Below are 20,413 nucleotides of genomic sequence, written 5' to 3' on the forward strand. Positions count from 1 at the left end.
ATATGTAATAGACTCATAGACCCCAGTAGGACAAATCAGATAACCTGATTTAAAAATAGACTAAGGACCCTAATAGACACTTTCACAAAGAAGATGTAGAAATGGCTAAAAGATCTATGAAATCATTAATCATCAGGGAAATGCAAATTAAAGCCACAAGGAGAAACCACTTCACATATGCTAGGATGGCTAGTATCCAAAAGTTAAATGGTGTTACGATGTAGAGAAAAGAGAATGAATGCATATTGTTGGTGGCATTGTAAATTGATACAGCGATTATGGAAAATAGTATGAGTATTCCTCACAAAACTAGAACTACCATATGTTCCAGCAATCCCACTTTGGGGTATATATTCAAAAGGAATGAAATTACCATCTTCAAAAGATAGTTGCACTTCTGTGTGCATTGGAATATATAGCAGATACTTTGGCAAGCATGTACTTCAAGTGAGGTGTACGTGAATGGGTAAACTTCAGCATGCCTACTAATGATCATTTACTGTTCTGTGGCATCAATATGCTTTATACAACAAATTGAGAATATTGTTCACTTAAATTAGTAGATTAAGTAAAGATTTGTTCAGAAAGTCTTTATTTTGAAATTTTGAGAGTCTAGGCAACATCCGTGGATAGAAACTAATAAAAATGCTCCAAGGAGTGGAGTGTGTGTGTGTTTCCCACTTTCTATGTCCCAAATATTTAGGGGTGTTAGAGTCCCAAGAAATTTTTTTGGTTTTAAGCACTTAGCACCCCATTGAATAAGAACTTGTGGATAAGACATATTTGATGAGTGAGTCAGTTTGGGGTGGGGGTGAAAACTAAAAATAGGTTGTTTATCAGTGGTGGTGGTCAAATAATACACAGTGTGGGAAAAATGTGTAAGGAGTATTTGGCAGGAATATGGAGGGGAGTAATTGTGTAGAACATGTTTGAGGGACTCATTTATATTACATTGCCCCTATGAGATTTGTACCTTTTATCTTGAATCTTTTGTTAATAAACATAGCAAATGAATATATTTAGTTAATGTGGAAACAAGTATTTTCTCTTTCTGGAGTAGACTAACATGTTATATACTATATTGATACATAAATTATAAAATGACCCATCCTTGGATGAATGCTTTTGTACAGAATGTATGAAACATCAAGAATATGGGCAGCCAATAGTTTTTTGCCATCTTGCTTCAAATGGCAACAAAATAGTTTGGTGAATAAAATTAAGCTACTTTTCTTTCTGTAGCATATTAATTGTATTATAGTGTGGCATAACCACTTTCAGTGCAATCCTCCTAGTCTTGGAACAGCAGCCAATTCCAGGTATTAAGAGAATTAGGTTACTTTGCCTAGTGGCACAAAAACTACCTAAGGTATTAAATCATTGGCTTGTCTATTTGGAGCTCAGTCAGAAATAAAGTTTAGAGATAAAAGTTGATTTGCATGCTGTTCACATTTATTTATGATTTAACAGGTGAAGTTTTTCTCTTTCTTTCTGATTGATGTAATCCTTTTTGAAACAGATTTTGCATTTTCTGTTATGTCCAGAGGAGCAGACTTTTAATAAAATTTGGGATAAAGACTAAATTCAGGATTCTACTACAATAACTTGATGCCACTGGCTGTGAAAATGTTTTAATCTGTCTGCAAAATATTTAAGCAAATATTAAAATGTGGTTTCCTAACAATGATATAATTATATAATTATATCAAGTAATAATAAGAAACTAGTTTGATCAGTTAGCTATTAGAGATGATGTTAGTATATCAGTGATTTTTTGTTTTTTTTACAATCTTCTGGAGGCGTTTTCATTTTTTTCTCCCAAGCTCTGATGGTCTCACCAAAATCATTTTTTTAAATTTATTTTTTAATTTTTATTTTTTGACAGGCAGAGTGGACAGTGAGAGAGACAGAGAGGAAGGTCTTCCTTTTTGCCGTTGGTTCACCCTCCAGTGGCCACCGCGGCTGGCGCGTGGCCGGCGCATCGCGCTGATCTGAAGCCAGGAGCCAGCCAGGTGCTTCTCCTGGTCTCCCATGCGGGTGCAGGGCCCAAGCACTTGGCCCATCCTCCACTGCACTCCCGGGCCATAGCAGAGAGCTGGCCTGGAAGAGGGGCAACCGGGACAGAATCCGGCGCCCCAACCGGGGCTAGAACCTGGTGTGCTGGCGCCGCAAGGTGGAGGATTAGCCCATTGAGCCACGGCGCCGGCCCACGAAAATCTTTGCTTTTTTGTTTCAGTGCCCATTGTTGTTACATTTTGAAGCTGCAAAAATGGGGACATTTTTGGCTCTGTAGAATTTCTGTAAAAATGTGCTCTACAATTTCTGCCAACATTATGGTGGAAAGAATTGCTTTAGAGTACAGAAAACAGAATTGTTTCTTAGGGTTTGTGTCTTAGACAAGTACAAAATGGAGTAAAGAATGCAATAATTAACTAGAGGCAACTTATTTATGTTGTGGATTATGTTCAGAGCTTATGTTTAACTCAAAAAATTTAAATGTCTTTTAAATCAGTAAGAGATTCCTTAAACATACAACATTATAAGTGCCTTGTGGCAGATGTTTGGGCTAGAGATTGCAATACTGGTTGGGATGCCTCTATTTTTCACAAGAACACGTGAGTTCAGGTCTTGGCTGTGCTCCTGATTCCAGCATCCAACTAATATGCATTGTGGGAGGTAGCAGGTGATGGCTTAAGTAAAAGTTGAATCCCTACCACCCAGCTAGGCGACCTGGATTGATTGCCCAGCTTTTGACTTCAGCCTGGCCCACTCTGGCCATTGTAGACTTTGAGAGACTAAACCAGCAGTTGGGATGATTCTCCCTCTCTTGATCTCTCTATGCCTCTCAAATAAATAAATAAAAATTAAAAGCAATTATGGTCTTCTGTGGTATACTTTACAAAGTATCACTGTGTAAGTGAAATGACCCTAAAACATTATCTGTTCCAGAGTTTACCAAATTGATTCTATATCAGATTTAACAACCTGTTTTCTTGATCTATCCCAGACCTAATGAATTAAAAATCTGTTCAGGTAAAGCCTTGGAATCTGTATTTTAACAAATCTCTCTGTATTACACTGGCACAGATTGATTGGAAACCACTGCCTCAAAGCTCATGCTCTCATTTTCTAGTTGAAAAATCTCAGACCCTACGGAGATAAGTGACATATCAATGTACATTTAGTACAGTTCTCTTTGCATGACAGCTGCAATTTACAGAGTATTGTGAGCTCAGATCATAATAGCCACAAAACTCTTTTAACTGATGAAGCATGGGCAAATGCCTCTAAAGGCAAGTATTTCTGCATGTGACCCTTCCAGACATTGCCATGGCAGACAGCATTTCTTGAGCTACTTGTAGCAGGTGGACATTAAATTCATAATAAGGGTAAACCAGGTATTTCCTCCTTAACATTAATATCTTTTTTAAAAAAAAATCACCTGGAGGAGTGGCGCTGTAACATGGTAAAGCCACCACCAGCAGTGCCGGCATCCCATTTGGGCACTGATTTGAGTCCGGAACTGGCTGCTTCACTTCTGATGCAACTCTCTGCTATGACCTGGAAAAGCAGTAGAAGATGGCCCAAGTCCTTGGGCCCCTGCGCCCACATAAGAGACCAGGAAGAAGCTCTGGGTTCCTGGCTTCGGATGGACTCAACTCCAGGTGTTGCAGCCATCTGGGGGTGTGAACCAGTGGTTGGAAGACCTCTTTCTCCTCTCTACCTCTCTCTATTACTCTTGTCTTTCAAATAAGTAAAATATATCTTTAAAAAAATCATCTGGAGTGCTTTATTATTTATTTTACTTTGAAAGAGTTACAGAAGGGGAGAGACAGATCTTCCATCCACTGGTTCACTCCACTGATGGTGGTAATGGGCAGCGCTGGGACAGGCTGATACCAGGATCCGGGAGCTGCATCTGTGTCTCCCTTCCATAAGGGACCCAAACACTTGCTCCCATTTTCTACTACATCACCAGGCAGCTAGATCAGAAGTGGAGCAGCCAGGGCCCAAACCAGCGTCCATATGGGATGCCAGCATTGCAGGCTGCAACTTTACCCACTACACCCAACACCGGTCCCTAGCATTAATATCTTCTGAAAAAACATGATTAGGTACTTCAGAAAGTTGTAGCATTAATATCAGAAAATAGCTCTGAATGAAAACCTAGGAGTGAAATGTGTAGATGGCTGTTAGCAAAGTGGTAGTACTATAGTAAACAGCTTTAAGGTGTAACCGACATACTGAACACATTTAAAATGTGTAATTTGATTTATTTTGAAATATGCATATATAAAGGAGCCCATCAGCTATAACCAAAATAATGAACATAACTAAAACCTCCAGAAGTTTCCTTAGACCCCTTTATGATCCTTGTCTCTTGCCTCTCTACCCTCCTTCATCCCAAGAAACTTGTATTTTTATTATGATATTGTTTAATTTTATTTCAGTGAATCATACTTAGGAACTCTCTTTGGAAATAGAGAAGGGCTGGCTTTTTTAAGTCAGCATAATTTTAAAATTCAGCAAAAAGGTAGCAGCTATAAATACTTTTTACTTGCCTTATGTCAATTGCATATATACCAGTTTGTCCATTGACTGTTGATGTACATTTGGATTATTTCCAATTTTTAACTATTATAAATGGAACTACTAAAACATTTTAGTACTAATCTTTGTATGGACATTATACTTTGATTTTGAGTAAATAACTTGGAATGGAATGACTGAATCAAAGGTACATGTAAGTTTATATGTTGAAGAAAATATCAGTTCCTGTTTTCTGAAGTGGTTTTACTCTTTCAAAAATTTCTTTTATCTTTGCGCTGATAGAGAAGTGTACAAGACTTGAGTTCCTCCATCATTGTTGACACTTGTTATGGTCAGTCTTTTTTTTTTTTTTTTTTTAAGATTTTTTATTTATTTGAAAGAGTTACACAGAGAGAGGAGAGGCAGGGAGAGAGAAAGGTCTTCCATCTGATGGTTCACTCCCCAATTGGCCACAATGGCTGGCGCTGTGCCGATCCAAAGCCAGGAACCAGGAGCCTCTTCCGGGTCTCCCATGCGGGTGCAGGGACCCAATAACTTGGGCCATCTTTTACTGCTATCCCAGGCCATAGCAGAGAGCTGGATTGGAAGTGGAGCAGCCGGGTCTTGAACCGGCGCCCATGGGATGCCAGCGCTTCCGGCCATGTTAACCCGCTGCTCCACAGTGCCGGCCCCTATGGTCAGTCTTTAGTTTTAGTCATTCTAATACTTTGGGAATGGTTTCACATTGTGATTTTAATTTATATTTCATTAATGATCTGCTCAGACTGTGCCTTGGCTTTTCATTCACTTAATTGTGTCTGAAGAACAAAAGTTCATAATTAAAACCCAGTTTGTGGGGCCGCTTCCCATACGGAAGCCGGTTCGAGACATGGCTGCTCCTCTTCTGGTCCAGCTCTCTGCTGTGGCCTGGGAAAGCAGTAGAAGATGGCCCAAGTCCTTGGGCCCCTGTATCTGCATGGGAGTCTTGGAAGAAGCTCCTGGCTTAGGATCGGCGCAGCTTTGGCCATTGCGGCCATCTGGGAATTGAACCATTGGATGGAAGACCTCTCTCCCTCTCTTTGCCTCTCCTCTCTCTGTGTAACTCTGACTTTCAAATAAAATAAATAAATCTTTAAAAAAAATAAAACCTAGTTTGTTAGTGGATCATACTTTTGGTATTGAATCAGCAATCTTGAACCAACAAGTGGTCATAAATGCTTTCTATTTTCAATTATAAAATTATTATAGGTTTAACTTGTATGGTGTGAGATATATATCAAAGGACCTTTTTTGCAAGTATTCTAGCACCATTTGTTGAAAAATTATACCTATTCTACTGAATTACCTTTGCATATTCTGAAAATCAATTGTTCACATATGTGTAAGTCTAATTTTGAAGTCTATTTCATTGATCCGTTTGTCTTATTGCCAGTACTTATATTTGCTCTGGTGATTCTGTGGCTCTATAATGTCTGTCTTTTTTTTTTTTTTTTTTTTTTTTGAAGATTTATTTATTTTTATTTGAAAGAGTTACACAGAGAGAGGAGAGGCAGAGAGAGAGAGAGGTCTTCCATCCGCTGGTTCACTCCCCAAGTGGCTGCAACGGCTGGAGTCGTGCCGATCCGAAGCTACAAGCCAGGAGCTTCTTGTAGGTCTCCCCCGCAGGTGCAGGGGCCTAGGGCTTTGGGCCTTCTTCTACTATTTTCCCAGGCCATGGCAGAGAGCTGGGTAGGAAGTGGAGTAGCCAGGTCTTGAACCGGTGCCCATATGGGATGCCAATGCTTCAGGCCAGGGCGTTAACCTGCTGTGCCACAGCACCAGCCCCTATAATGTCTTGAAATCAGATAGTCTTAATTTTGTGACTTTTTCTCTTTCTTAAATTACTTTTGGCTATTCTAGGTCCTTTGCATTTCTATATGAATTTTAACACCAGTCAATTTCTTTGAGAAAATGTAGTGGAGATTTAGTTGGGATTGTGTTGAATATCTATATCAATGTATCAATTGAGAATTGACATGATAAAAATATTTAGCATTCCATTCCATGAACAATATATATTTCTATTTAGTTAGACTTTCTTTAATTTCTCTCAACAATATTTTGTAGTTTTAGTGTACAGGTCTGTCAGATTTACCCTAAAATATTTTGTGTTTTTGATGCTATTGTGAATGATGCAATTTTAAAAATTCAATTTCCAATATGCTAATATACAGAACTATACTTTTTTTATAATGATATTGATTGCTATAACTTTACTGAAATTACAAGCTTATTTCAAAAAGTTCATGGAAAACTTTACATGGAATTTTAAAATTTTTGCACCAAAATAGACATTTTTTTTCAAGATTTTATTTATTTCATTTAAGAGGTAGAGTTACAGACAGTGAGAGGAAGAGACAGAGAGAAAGGTCTTCCTTCCATTGGTTCACTCCCCAAATGGCCGCAACAGCGGCTGAAGCCAGGAGCCAGGCGCTTCTTCTCGGTCTCCCATGTGGGTGCAGGGGCCCAAGGACTCGGGCCATCTTCTACTGCTATCCCAGGCCATAGCATAGAGCTGGACTGGAAGTGGAGCAGCTGGGACTAGGACCGGTGCCCGTATGGGATGCCGGAGCTGCAGATGGAGGATTAGCCTACTGTGCCCCCCAAAATTCTATTTTCCTTTGAACTTTCTGAGGTATTGTCATATAATAGTTCCTGTTGTTATTTCTTCAAGTTCATTTTTCTTATGCCATGTCTTATCTCATTAATTCCATCCAGTATTTTTTTGTTTTTTTGAGAGGCAGAGAAAGGGAAAGAGAGCCCCAATCTGGTTTACTCACCAAATGCCTGTGATTGTTGGATCACACCCCTCCACCCTCATCTCCATTACTGTGGCCATGTTTGACTGAGGCTGAAGCCAGGAATCAAGACCTCAATGCAGATCTTCCGTGTGGGTAGCAGAAACCCAGTTACTTGAGCCATCACTGCTACCTTTCAGCATCTGCATCAGAAAGCTGGAGTCAAGAGGTAGATACAGGCATGGAATCCAGACACTTCAATATGAGAAAAAGATGTCATAACTTCTAGGCCAAATACCTGCCCCCATTCAATGTGTTTTTTATTTTAGAAGTTTGATTTGGGTCTTCTTAACATCTTCCATGTCTGTACTTTACTTTTTGATAATAAAGAATACAGTTACAACAATTTTTAAATTTTAGCTTTCGTGTCAAGTCTGGGTTGGCTTCAGTTGATTGATTTTTCTCCTCATTATGAGTCATATTTTCCTGCCTTTTTGCTTGCCTTGCAGTTTTTGAATAGAAGTCATACATTATTAATTTTAACTTGTTTAGTGCTGGTTATTTTTATGTTCTTATAAATCTATTTGAGTTTTATTCTGGGATAAAATTAAATTACTTAGATATTGATATTTTGGGTCCTGCTTTTAAGATTTGTTAAATAGAAACAGGAATGTGTGTTGCTAATTATTCCTCACTACTGAAGCAGATTCTCCTTAGTGTTCTATATAAAACACCATGAATTTAAGAGATTTAATGTCTGATTGGTGGAAAGAAGCACTGTTCCTATCCTTATGTGAATGCCTGGTAACTAATCTTTTTTTTTTTTTTTTTAAGATTTGTTTATTTATTTGAAAGAGCTAAGAGCTACAGAGAGAGGAGGAAAGATGGTGAAAGATCTTTGATCTGCTGGTTCACTCACCAGATGACTACAGTGGCCAGGGCTGGGACACACTGAAGCCAAGAACTTCTCCTGGGTCCCACATTGGGTGGCAGTGGTCAAGTACTTGGGCCATCTTCCTCTGCTATTCCCAAGCCATTAGTAGTGACCTAAGGAGCAACTGGGATATTAACCGACACCTATATGGGATGCTGAAGTAACAGGTAGCGGCTTTACTGGCTATGCTACAGTACTAGCCCCAAAGTATTTAGTACTTCTGAATAATTCTTTCCCTGTCCTCAGCTGATTTTCTTATACATGTACTGAATACTCATGAATATTCAGTGAGACCTTTTGGAGATCTGTGGGATTGTTGCTGTGTGTAGTTCTCTCCCCTTCATTACTGAATCTTTCAGATTAATTTGCCTTGGCCTCTCTCTCTTTTTAAATGTAGGCTTTTTTTTTTTGAAAGTTTTGTTCTTTGTTTTCTTTTTCTTTTTCTTTTTTTTTTCTTTTTTTTTACATTTATTTTATTTAGCTGAAAGGCAAAGTTACAGAGAGGGAGAGAACAGAGAGGGAGCGATCTTCCATCTGCTGGTTCACTCCCCAAATGGCCACAATAGCTGATCGGATCTGATTCTAGAAGCCAGGAGCTTCCTCCACGTCTTCCACGTGGCTGCAGGGGCCCAAGTATTTGAGCCATATCCTGCCACTTTCCAGGGTGCATTTAGCAGGGAGCTGGGTTGGAAGTGGAGCAGATGAGACTCAAACTGGTGCCCATATAGGATGCTGGCTGCAGGTGGAGGCTTTCTTTACCAGCTACTCCACAGTGCCAGTTCCTGGTCTCCCTCCTTCTGCTAAACTGTAGGAGTTAATCAGTCAGCCTGGGGTCTTGTTCCCTATTCTTTTTTTTTTGACAGGCAGAGTGGACAGTGAGAGAGAGAGACAGAGAGAAAGGTCTTCCTTTTGCCGTTGATTCACCCTCCAATGGCTGCCACGGCTGGTGCGCTGCGGCTGGCGCACTGCGCTGATCCAATGGCAGGAGCCAGGTACTTATCCTGGTCTCCCATGTGGGTGCAGGGCCCAAGCACTTGGGCCATTCTCCACTGCACTCCCTGGCCACAGCAGAGAGCTGGCCTGGAAGAGGGGCAACCGGGACAGAATCCGGCGCCCCCACTGGGACTAGAACCCAGTGTGCCAGTGCTGCTAGGTGGAGGATTAGCCTATTGAGCCGTGGCGCCGGCTTGTTCCCTATTCTGTTGCCTGGAGATTCTGGAGGTGGTAAGCAGAGGGCAGTGGTAGGGTTGATCCAGCTTTCTCAGGTATGATTGTTGTCTATTACCTGATGTCCAGTGTCATAAATAGTGTTGTTTTATATGTTTTGGCTGGTTTATTTTTTTGGTGGTTTCAGATGGGGCCAGAAATCTGATCCCTGTTAATTTATCTTAGCTAAACGTGGAAGTCTGGCAAACATTCCATTAAAAAATTATGTTATTTGAGAGAAAGGGAAAGAACACCCCTACCACCAATACCACTGGTTCACTCCTTTAATGCCTATAACATCTAGGACTAGACCAGGCTGAGGCTGGGAGCTAGAAACTCAGTGTGGGCCTCCCACGTGAGTGGCTAAAGCATCACCTGTTGCCTTACGGGGTATATATTAGAAGCTGGATTCAGAAGCAGAGCTGAGATTTGGACCTTGCTACTCCAATATGGTATTACAGGTATCTCAAGCAGCCTCTTAACTGCTAGGGCAAACATCTGCTGTTGGTCCTTTCTCTCTCTCTCTCTCTCTTTGACAGGCAGAGTTAGAGAGAAAGGTCCTTTGTTCTCTTGGTTCACCCCCAAAATGGCCGCTATGGCCAGAGCTACGCTGATCTGAAGCCAGGAGCCAGGTGCTTCCTCCTGGTCTCCCATGCAGATGCAGGGGGCCAAGCACTTGGGCCATCCTCCACTGCCCTCCCGGGCCACAGTAGAGAGCTGGACTGGAAGAGGAGCAACTGTGACTAAAACCAGTGCCCATATGGGATGCCGGCACCGCAGGCAGAGGATTAACCAAGTGAGTCAGGGTGCCAGCTCCTGGTCCTTACTCTTGATTTGAGTATAGTAATTTCTTGAGGTTTTATTTTGTGTTGTAGGTGGCATTAATTATTTTACCTGTTTTTCTGAACATTTATATATTTGTGTGCCTAAAAGCTTAGTTAAAAAACTACTTACTGGGAAAAAGGGAATTGACTACATTTGGGATCCACTTATGTTTTGGCGTGTTCAGTATGTTCTCCAAATGCCTAGTAATATAAAATGACAAAGAATATGTACATGTTTGAAGAATCAGTTCATTTTTAGTGGCCCAGTACCCTTCTTGTATCCTGAGACATCACTCTGATCTTGTGCAGTTTATGTAGCAGATTTTTGAACTATTAAATTCAGACCCCTGAATTATTTTGTGAGAATTGAGAGCCCCAGCTAGACTTTGCCAGGTTCTTATTTTCCTGCATGTAGGGATACAAACATGAGATCGATAGAGATAAACAGAAAAGTAGGATTTATTGTAAGGCGAAGGAATAGGTTACACTCAGGCATGTGGTGGGGTTTGGTGGGGTGCAACCTTAAGAGAGTGAATTCCTCCAACCTAGAATAGGGTCGTCCTTTTTTTGGGATGAGGGGTGAGGCTGCAGCATACATGGTATTCTCAAAGAAGGTGGCATGGTACATGGTATCTAATGGAAAATGAGACTTAGTGTCATGATGAGTGGCTGTGTCTAATCTTCAGCCATGTTTACTCTGTATGGAATGTGATAGGATTCAGGTAGTGTGCATGGCATGGGTGTTGGCAATCCTTAGCTCCTTGTCCCTCACTGACTCCCTACATGTTCCACGTCAGTCAGGATACTGCTTGGAGTATATTTAAATGTTTCTGGGTCTACTAGGATGTACTCTTCTTACATTCTTTTTTGAGATTTATATCAACTCAAGCAAAGCAGTCCATTGATGTCAACTATTTTTTGGCCACAATTCTGGTACTCTGGCAAAAGCTTTTCCCAAAAACCCACAATTTTTTTTTGCTATGAGAATGGGACCTTACTAGGAGACCTACCTGCTAGGGGTCAGTGGTCATCTTGACAGGTGTTTGGAAGATTTTTGAGATTCGTACGTCTTTTGCCAACAGATGTCTGTCAGCTCCTCTGTTGGTGTAGCTGGATGTAGCTCCGGTGGGAATTTCCCTATGGATGCTTGAATCTTAACTCTGATTCCCCTGGTAATCCAACATTGCTGATTTTACAATTTAAGAGCTTTCTGAAATTCTTTAATATAAATTTGCGATTTTAAGGTGACTTTTATAACATGGGGTTTTTATTTTGTGTATATACCTGCAGTCTTTGGGCACAATAAATTGTAAAGAAAATTTCTAAATTCTGAAAGTTATTTCTCATTGATTTCAGTTAGAGATATCTTTATCTTGAGAAATTTTGAAGGAGTGGGGTCTGGAGCAAAAGTCACTGTGGCTCCTGATCCTTCAGTTTGTCTTGTCATGCCTTGGTGCCCTGCTAACTTCTTGCCATATTTAATGATGAGAGTGTATTAGTAAGCAGTCTGTTACGCACTCATGTTTCTGTGTCTGCTTAGGGTATACATTTGCAATGTTGGGCACTTGATGAATAAAGAACTAATTTGTTTATTAAGGAAATAAAAGACTATTGTGATGCTTAATTTTATGTTGTCAACTTGACTGGGCTAAGGGATAAAATGATGGAGGTCTACTGTATTTCAGGATGTGGCTAGGAGTGTTTCCAGAATACATTAGCATTTGAATTTGTAGACTCTGCAGAGATCACAGTCATCTATGTGGATGGACATCCTCCCATCTCCTGAGGGACTGAATAGAACAAAAAGATGGGGGAAGGGTAAAATTAACTTTCTCTTCTGGGCCTGGAGCAGCCTTCTGTTGCCCTTGGACATTGAATCTTGTTGGTTTTGAGCCTTCCCTTTTGAACTGGGGCTCACATCATTGCTTGCCGCAGGCTGTTTCCCTCTCTCCCTCCTTCATTGTACTATTCTTTGTAATTTTCTACATTATTGAAAATTTTCATAATGTTGGGAAAAGAAATATAAACTTACTATATTTAACATTTTCTAAGAGTTGCTCTTTTAGTGTTCATACTTTTAAAATAGTTTAACCAGTTATGCTGGAAACCTTTCTCAAATACCATCACACAATTATGCCAATAATACTAATATTTGTGAACATTCATAGATAAATTATTTCCAAGTATTTTTTCTTAATTAAAAATACAGAGTGAGAGTGTTTTAGTGGTTCATGAAATACTAAGGGCATTGGTATTGTAATTTTTTAAAATGGATTTATTTATTAAAAGGCAGAGTGACAGAGAAGAAAGGAGGATAGGAGGAAGTAGGGGGAGAGAGAGATGGAGATATATATATTGATCTGTCACTGGTTTACTCCCCAAATGGACAGATTTTGGCTTGGCCAAAGCCAGGAGCCAGGAACTCTGTCCTGGTCTCCCATGTGATTGCAGGGGCCCAAGTACTTGGTCTGATTTGGTATGTTCTCAGACATGTTAGTAGGATGCTGCATTGGAAGCAGAGCAGCCGGAACTCAGACCAGCACTCCAATATGGAATGCTGCATTGCAAGTGGTGGTGGCTGAACCTGCTGTGCCATGCCACTGGCCCTAGTATTTTTACTTTTCATAGAAGTTTTTTTTTTTTTTTTAATGAGCGATGACTTGAATGAACAGTATATTTTAATGGTATAATAAGTTTTATTGTAGTTGAGACTTCACTGTTCATTTTTAAAAATTTTTTTCTTTATTTGAGAGACAGACCAAATGCCCTTAACTGCTAGAGTTTGAGGCTGAAGCCAGGAGCTGGAACACAGTCCAAGTCTCCTAAGTGGCTGACAGGGTCACAATTACTTGAGCTGTCACAGCTGTCTCTCAGTGTTGCATGAGCAGGAACCGGAGTCAGGAGCCACAGCTGGGAACAGAACCAGGTACTCTGATGTAGAATGCAGACATCTTAACCACTGGTTTAAATGCCTACTCACTGATTGTTCATTTTGAAGATCTAAAAATTTTTTTCTGAGTACCTTCTCTTTCAACTTGTCAAAACTCTGCAGAATGATTATGAAAGTTTCCATTAAGCAGAATAAGAAGAAACACATGCAGTTTACAGTAATTTACTATTTAAATAGTGTTTTGTCTTGTGAGTACTATGGCACTTTATAGAAAAATGTGATACAAAATTAATATTTTCTAAGGTATTTTCCATAAAATTCTTCTTAAAAAGATATCTCTGGAGTCGGTGCTGTGGTGTAGCGGGTAAAGCCGCTGCCTGCAGTGCTGACATCTCTCATGACGCCCGTTTGAGACCCGGCTGCTCCACTTCGGATCCAGCTCTTTGCTATGGCCTGTGAAAGCAGTAGAGGATGGTCCAGGTCTTTGGGCTCCTGTGCCCTCGTGGGAGAGCTGGGCGAGGCTCCTGGCTTCCGGTCAGCCTAGTTCTGGCCATTGTCGCCATTTGGAGAGTGAACCAGCAGATGGAAGACTTTCTCTCCCTCGCTCCCTCCTTCCATCTCTCTGTAACTCTGCTTTTTGAATAAATAAATAAATCTCTGATGTTTGGAATTAATTGCCTATAAGACTTTACTAGATAACTGTTTTTTAGAAGTAAATCTATTGTAAGTAGCCAAGTGCAACAATATTCTTAGAGCATGATTTTCTTGTTCATTAAAAGACATCTAACTTAGCCACATATATCAGATTGAAAATTTCTTTCTCTTTTTTTTTTTTTTTTTTTTTTTGATAGGTAGAGTTAAAGACACTGAGAGAGAGATAGAAAGAAAGGTCTTCCTTCCATTGGTTCACTCCCCAAATCGCCGCCACAGCCGGCTCTGGGGTGATCTGAAGCCAGGATCCAGGTGCTTCTTCCTGGTCTCCCATGTGGATGCAGGACCCAAGCACTTGGGCCATCCTCCACTGCCCTTCTGGGCCACAGCAGAGAGCTGGACTGGAAGAGGAGCAACCGGGACTGGAACCCAGTACCCATATGGGATGCCAGCGCCACAGGCAGAGGGTTAACCAAGTGAGCCATGGCACCAGCCCGAAAATTTCTTTTTTGGTCTTTGAAGTATCTCACCTGTAATCTTCAAACAGATATCAAACTCTTCTTAATAACAACAGCTAACCTGGATCCACTCTAAACTTAGGGAATAAACTTCCCAATGGTCTTGTCTTTACTTAATAATTAATAAGCCCATTAGTGGTCATGATATTTATTCATCTAGACAGAAAACCTTCGTTGTTGCATTGTGTAGTGGGAATAAACTTGATGTTTAGAATCACACTTGGTTCAGATACTGGCTGCATTTCCTTGTGCAAGTCATAACATCTCTAAGCTTTACTTTCTTCAACTGTTCAGTGTAAAAAACTACTTTAGAATATATGGAGTGCTCTCTTTTTTTTTTTCCTAAGATTTATTTATTTATTTGAAAGGCAAAGATACACGGAGAGAAGGAAGAGAGTGAGAGAAAGAGAAAGAGGAATCTTCCGCCTACTGGTTCACTCCCCAAATGGCTGCAACGGCCAGGGCTGGGCCAGGCTGAAGCCAGGAGCTTCATTCAGGTCTCTCACATAGCAGGGACCCAACCTCTTGGGCCATGTTCCACTGCTTTTCCCAGGCCATGAGCAGGGAGCTAGACTGGAGGTGGAGTGGCCAAATGGGATGTTGGCATCATGGCTTTATCCACTATACCACTTTGCTGGCCCCAGCACGTTCTTGTTTACAGTTGCTGTGATAACTTACTACGAAAAAAAGGGGGTCGTCAGTATGGCGCAGCAGATTAAAGCCCTGGTCTCCTGGCCTGCAGTGTTGGCATCCCGATTCAAGTCCTGGCTACTCCACTTCCAATCCAACTCCCTGCTAATGCACCTGGAAAAGCAGCAGAGGGTGGCCCAAATACTTAGGCCTCTTTACCCACATGGGAGATCAGAAGAAGCTGTTGGCTTCAGGCTTTGGCCTGGCTCACCCTGGTAGCGGCCATTTGGGGAGTAAACCAGTGGATGAAAGACCCCTCTCTCTGTCTCTACCTCTCTCTATAACTCTGCCTTTCAAATAAAATTAAAATTAAAAAAATCTATTAAAAAGAAAATGACATGTCATTATAGTTTTCATTTGCATTTATTTCTTTAATTGGGTAAGACATTGAAAATCTTTTCATATGTTTATGAATATTTTCTGCCCATTTGTTTATTGAGTTGTTGATTTGTAGCTGATTCCTTTATGAGTATGGTATACCAACTTTCCCAGCTTTGTGTATGGTTTATGAAATTTTTGTTTTTATTTTTTAGGGAAATTATATAGGTGATAAAATAGTTTAAATAGCAGAAAGGGATTGCAGTGCAGAGTAAATTCTTCCACCTGTGATCCTCATCACCTGTTTTATGAATGAACTATTCTGTTGCTTTGACTGTTTTATTTTTCTCTTTCCTGTTCCACTGTCTGAGGGATCGCCTCTATGCAGAGGATTCCAAATCACACCAGGTGTGATTATTGAGTCTTTTTAGGATCACCTCATTTGGATGTTTTAGTCGACTTACCGTTTTTCCTCTGGCTAGTCTTGAAGTGCAATTATTTTTATGTATGTCAATGGTACCATCATTTCCCTAGTCACTCAGGAAAATTGTCGTAATACTCATTGATGAGAATGTTTTAGTATTTATTCATATATTTATCTTTTTGGTAAATGTTTCTGAAGCTGCTGTTTGTCAGGAAAGGACAAAGAAGGTATCCAATAAAGATATCACCTATTCTGTCAGAGAATTTTTAATCATGCTGTACAGTAATGGTTGTAAAACTGATTAATAAGCACTGTGGTTAATAAGCATAGGATGTATAGAATGTTATGGGGGCACAGAAGTAGGCACCTTCCTTTTAGGAAGCAGTACAGAGAGGGAAAGAGGGAAGCTGGAATTAGATTTTTGAAGGCCAGATAATAATGGAATAATATATGCTTGGGAGAAATGTTGAAAAGCATGACTTTTTCAGGATGAAAATTTACAGAATGGCTGATTTTTTTTGAGGTCAGCAATCTAGGGAAATTATCTGAAATACAGAAAAATCAAATACAGATTTATATGCAGTTTTTAAAAAATATTTATATATTTGAAGAGTTAGAGAGAGAGAGATCTCCCATCCTTTGGTATACTCCCCAAATGGCTGCAACAGCCAGTGCTAGGTCAGGCTGAAGCTAGGAGCAAGGAACTTCATCTCTGTATCGCACATGGTGGCAGGCAGCCCAAGTGCTTGGATTGTCTTCCAGCTACTTTTCATAGGTTATTAGCAAGGTGCTTTATTGTAAGTGGTGTATCTGGTGTACAAACTGGTACCTATATGGAATGTGCATGTTGTAGGCAGTGGCTTTACCTGCCATGCTACAGTGGCAGTTCCCCTCACATGCAGTTTTAAGAAATAATCCAGAGATCCACTGTGCTCTTTACCCAGTTTCCCCCAATAGTAATTGCTTAAAAAAATATAATATGGTCTCACAACAAGAATACTGATATTGATTAAATCAAGACACAGCCCAGGTCTGGCATGGATCTCTCCCAATGTTGGCCTTTCATAGTCCCCATCTCCCCTCTCATTTGTGATCCCAGGCAACCACAAAGCTCTTTCCATTTCCATCATTTTAAGGAGATTATATAAGTAGAATCATACTGTGTATAACCTTTTAGCATTGACTTTTACCATTCCTAGATGGTCATCCAAGTTGTGTGTATTATTAGTTTGTTACTTTTTACTGATGAGTTATATCCCATGATATGGGTGGACACAGTTTAACCGTTCACCCATTGAAGGACTGCTGGATTGTTTCCAGTTTTTGGCTAATATGAATGAAGCTGCTATAAATATTCATGCAGATTTTTTTTTCAAGGTCTCCCATGTGGAGGCAGAGACCCTACTACTACTACTACTACTACTACTTTTAAGATTTATTTATTTTCTTTTTAAGGCAGAGTCACAGAGAGGCAGAGGCAGAGAGAGACAGAGAGAGGTCTTCCATCCATTGGTTCACTTCCCAGATGGCTGCAATGGCTGGAGCTGCGCCGATCCAGAGCCAGGAGCTTCCTCTGGGTCTCCCATGCGGGTACAGGGGCCCAAGGACTTGGTTCATCTTCCACTGCTTTCTCAGACCGTAGCAGGGAGCTGGATTGGAAGTGTAGGCAGGACTCAAATTGGCACCCATATGGGATGCTGGCACTGCAGGTGGCTGCTTTACCCACTACACTACAGCACTGGCCCCTCATGTACAGATTTCTGTCAATGTTAAGTTTTTATTTTTGTGGAATAAATTTTTTCCAGTAGCTGGGGCATATGGTAGTTGCACATTTTTTTTAAATAAACTACTAAACTTTTCTAGGGTAGCTGTTCCATTTTATATCTCCATCAATACTGTATGAATGTAAACATGTTTATCGTGTTTTAAAAAACAACATGACCATCCAGCAAAAATGGAATGATTAGGGGTGGCTGTTGCAATGCAGTAGGTTTTTAATTTTCATTTTATTTGAAGCACAAACAAAGATCTTCCATCCAGTGGTTTACTCCCCAGATGCCCTCAGTAACCCAAGTTAGGCCCAGCTCTTCCCAGAAACTCAGAGCTCAATCCGGATCTCCCACATGGGTCACATCTCATATTGGAATAACTGCTTCCACTTTCCATCCAGCTTCCTGCTAATGCGTATCCAGGGAGGAGGCAGATGATGGCTCCTTGCGCCCTTGCGCCCTTGCCCCCTATGGGGGAAAGCCAGGAAAATTCTTGGATCCTGGCTTTGGCATGACCCCGCCTCAGCTGTTGTGGGCCTTTTGGGGGGCAACCAGCAGATGAATCGATCTCTCTCTGTCCCTATCTTCTGCTTTGTGCTTTACTGGTCAAATAAAATGAGCTTTAAAAAAAGGAGTAATTAAGGGTGCTTTTTACAGCCACATTGTGGAATACTGTGTAGGTCATCAGAAATGTTTATATGGTGTTTTGTTAATATTGAAAAATGGTTATATAAGGTAGAAAAGCAGAATCTGAAACACTATTATCTTAAGAAATGTATAAGAAATAGAGAAGTGCCTCATAGCTGATAATTTAAATAGTAAATGTTTATGACTAGTTATGTTGAAGGATATTTATATTTATCTTGATTTATTTTGTTTGTTTGTTTAAGAATTATTTTATTTCTTTGAAAGACAAAATTATAGAGAAAGAGGTAGAGCCAGAGAGAGAGAGAGGTCTTCCATTCGCTGGTTCACTCTCCAAATGACCACAACAGCCAGAGCTGAGCTGATCCAAACCCAGGAGCTTCTTCCAGGTCTCCCACACAGGTGCAGGGGCCCAAGGACTTGGGCCATCTTCTGCTGCTTTCCCAGGCTTTAACAGAAAGTTGGGTCAGAAGAGGAGCAGCCATGACTCGAACCGTCACCCGTATGGGATGCTGGTGTAGTAGGCTGGGGTTTTAACCCACTGTGCCACAGTGCCGTCCCCTACCTTGGTTCTTAATGTCACTTCTAGGAGCTGATGGTATCCTTCAGGCAAAAAAGAGTGTGAGGGTATGTTCTTCTTTAACTACTGCTTCAGGGCACTGTTGAAGGGTTTGGTATATTCACTATACAGGACAGTAAGTCACTTTTCCCTTAGTGTTCTATTTGGCAGGTGCTTTATGAAAGTTCAGATAGTAGCTGTAAGAATACCCGATGCTGTGATTTACTGGATATAGTCTAGGTGCCTAATCCAGCCTGTCCATCTCATCATCCTACTGAGAACATATATAACTCCTCTCATTCCTTAAAGCTCTTAGATTCTCTTCTTAAAATTGTAAAACACATGTGTATAAGCAAAAATCTTACTCGGAATCACATCTCCAAACTAAGGACTCTTTTTCATTTTTCTATTGTGGTTGCTTGAGCTTTCATTTATTTTCTTTGATTCTAACTGATGCTACCTCTGCTAGTTCGTCCTCTCTGCTAGACGTTCTTTTCTCCATTTTAGAACTTGCATCCCCATTGCCCATAAAACTGATTTGTTCTTTTCATTATTGTCTGTCCTGCAGAAAATATGATCTGGCCAATCTTTCCCTCAGGTACTAGTATTTAAGACTAAACAAATTTTCAAAAATAATTTCCTAGTTCTGTTTAAATATTCTCTTTTATTGAAAATGTAAAATATTAGGTTGAACATACCGAAATTGATAAAATGATTGAATATAGAAATTTCATATGCTTCAAATATTTCTTTAGCTTTATGGATTAATTACATTTTTATTAAAGTTAGCCTGGGTACTTAGCCATCTCATAGATTGTTGCTCAGTACAAAAATGAGCCCCAGGTTTTAAAGAACATTCCATCACTGTTTGTGGTAGGTTTCTGTGGTCTTCACCTGGAAGGTATGTACATTTCTTCTTCAGTAATGCATGTAAATGTCAGTAGTTGCCTTTAGCCTTTGATTATGATTACTCTACCAGTGTAAATAGCATTGCAATGTCTCTGCTATTTAGGTCACATAGAGTTCACTTAAGTCAAAGCTGTTGAGAGGAAGAACTGAAAAGACAGGCAATATAAGCCTCACACAGTATAGCATGGCGATGAATGCTTGAAGTGGAAAGAAAACCAGCCTATAGTGCAGTGATTGATAAAGAGGAAAGACTTTGGTGTTCCTCCATCCAGGCTCTATTTAGGATAACTTGGATTATTATTTTTTTAATTGTCAGTGTTGGGGCCACTTCTGTGGCACAGTGGGTTAAACTACAGCTTATGACTCCTGCAGTACCAGTTTGATCCTCAGCTATTCCACTTCTGATCCAACTCCCTGCTGATGTGCCAGGGAAAGCAGTGGAAGATGGCCTAAGTACCTGGGTCCATGCCACCCATGTGGGAGACCCAGATGAAGCTGCTGGCTCTGGCCTGGCCCAGCCTTAGCCATTTGGAGAGTGACCCAGTAGACACAAGATCTCTTTTCGTTTCTCTCTCTCTTTATGTCACTATCGCTTCCAAATAAATAAATAAATAAATCTTTTTAATGCCCAAATTCTACCCCAGGAATTCTGATTGAATTGGTGCCTAAGCAACAGTACTTTTATCTGTGATCTTAATGGTCACCTAAAGTTGAGAACTTTGAGAGCAAGAAACCAGGTCAGAAAACCTACAGATTTGGAATAATCACT

At 40.4% G+C, this 20,413-nt stretch overlaps 1 protein-coding gene across 20 annotated transcripts in view; it reads left to right on the forward strand.

Moving 5' to 3' along the window:
- The window catches only part of ZCCHC7 (zinc finger CCHC-type containing 7), a 268,423-nt gene that overhangs the window by 45,227 nt on the left and 202,783 nt on the right, over positions 1–20,413 (forward strand). For 2 of the 20 annotated variants that reach the window (XM_089318482.1, XM_089318470.1), the window contains one exon: positions 17,218–17,717. The exons of the other annotated variants lie outside the window; for them this stretch is intronic. In XM_089318482.1, the coding sequence (XP_089174608.1) occupies positions 17,218–17,570 (353 nt within the window). In that variant the 3' untranslated portion in view covers positions 17,571–17,717. Of the gene's footprint in view, positions 1–17,217; positions 17,718–20,413 lie in introns of those variants that run through there. 20 annotated transcript variants of the gene reach the window in all.

This window comes from Oryctolagus cuniculus, chromosome 1 (assembly GCF_051225735.1).
Source record: "Oryctolagus cuniculus isolate XC-2025 breed Fujian yellow rabbit chromosome 1, ASM5122573v1, whole genome shotgun sequence".
NCBI classification, from domain to species: Eukaryota; Metazoa; Chordata; class Mammalia; order Lagomorpha; family Leporidae; genus Oryctolagus; species Oryctolagus cuniculus.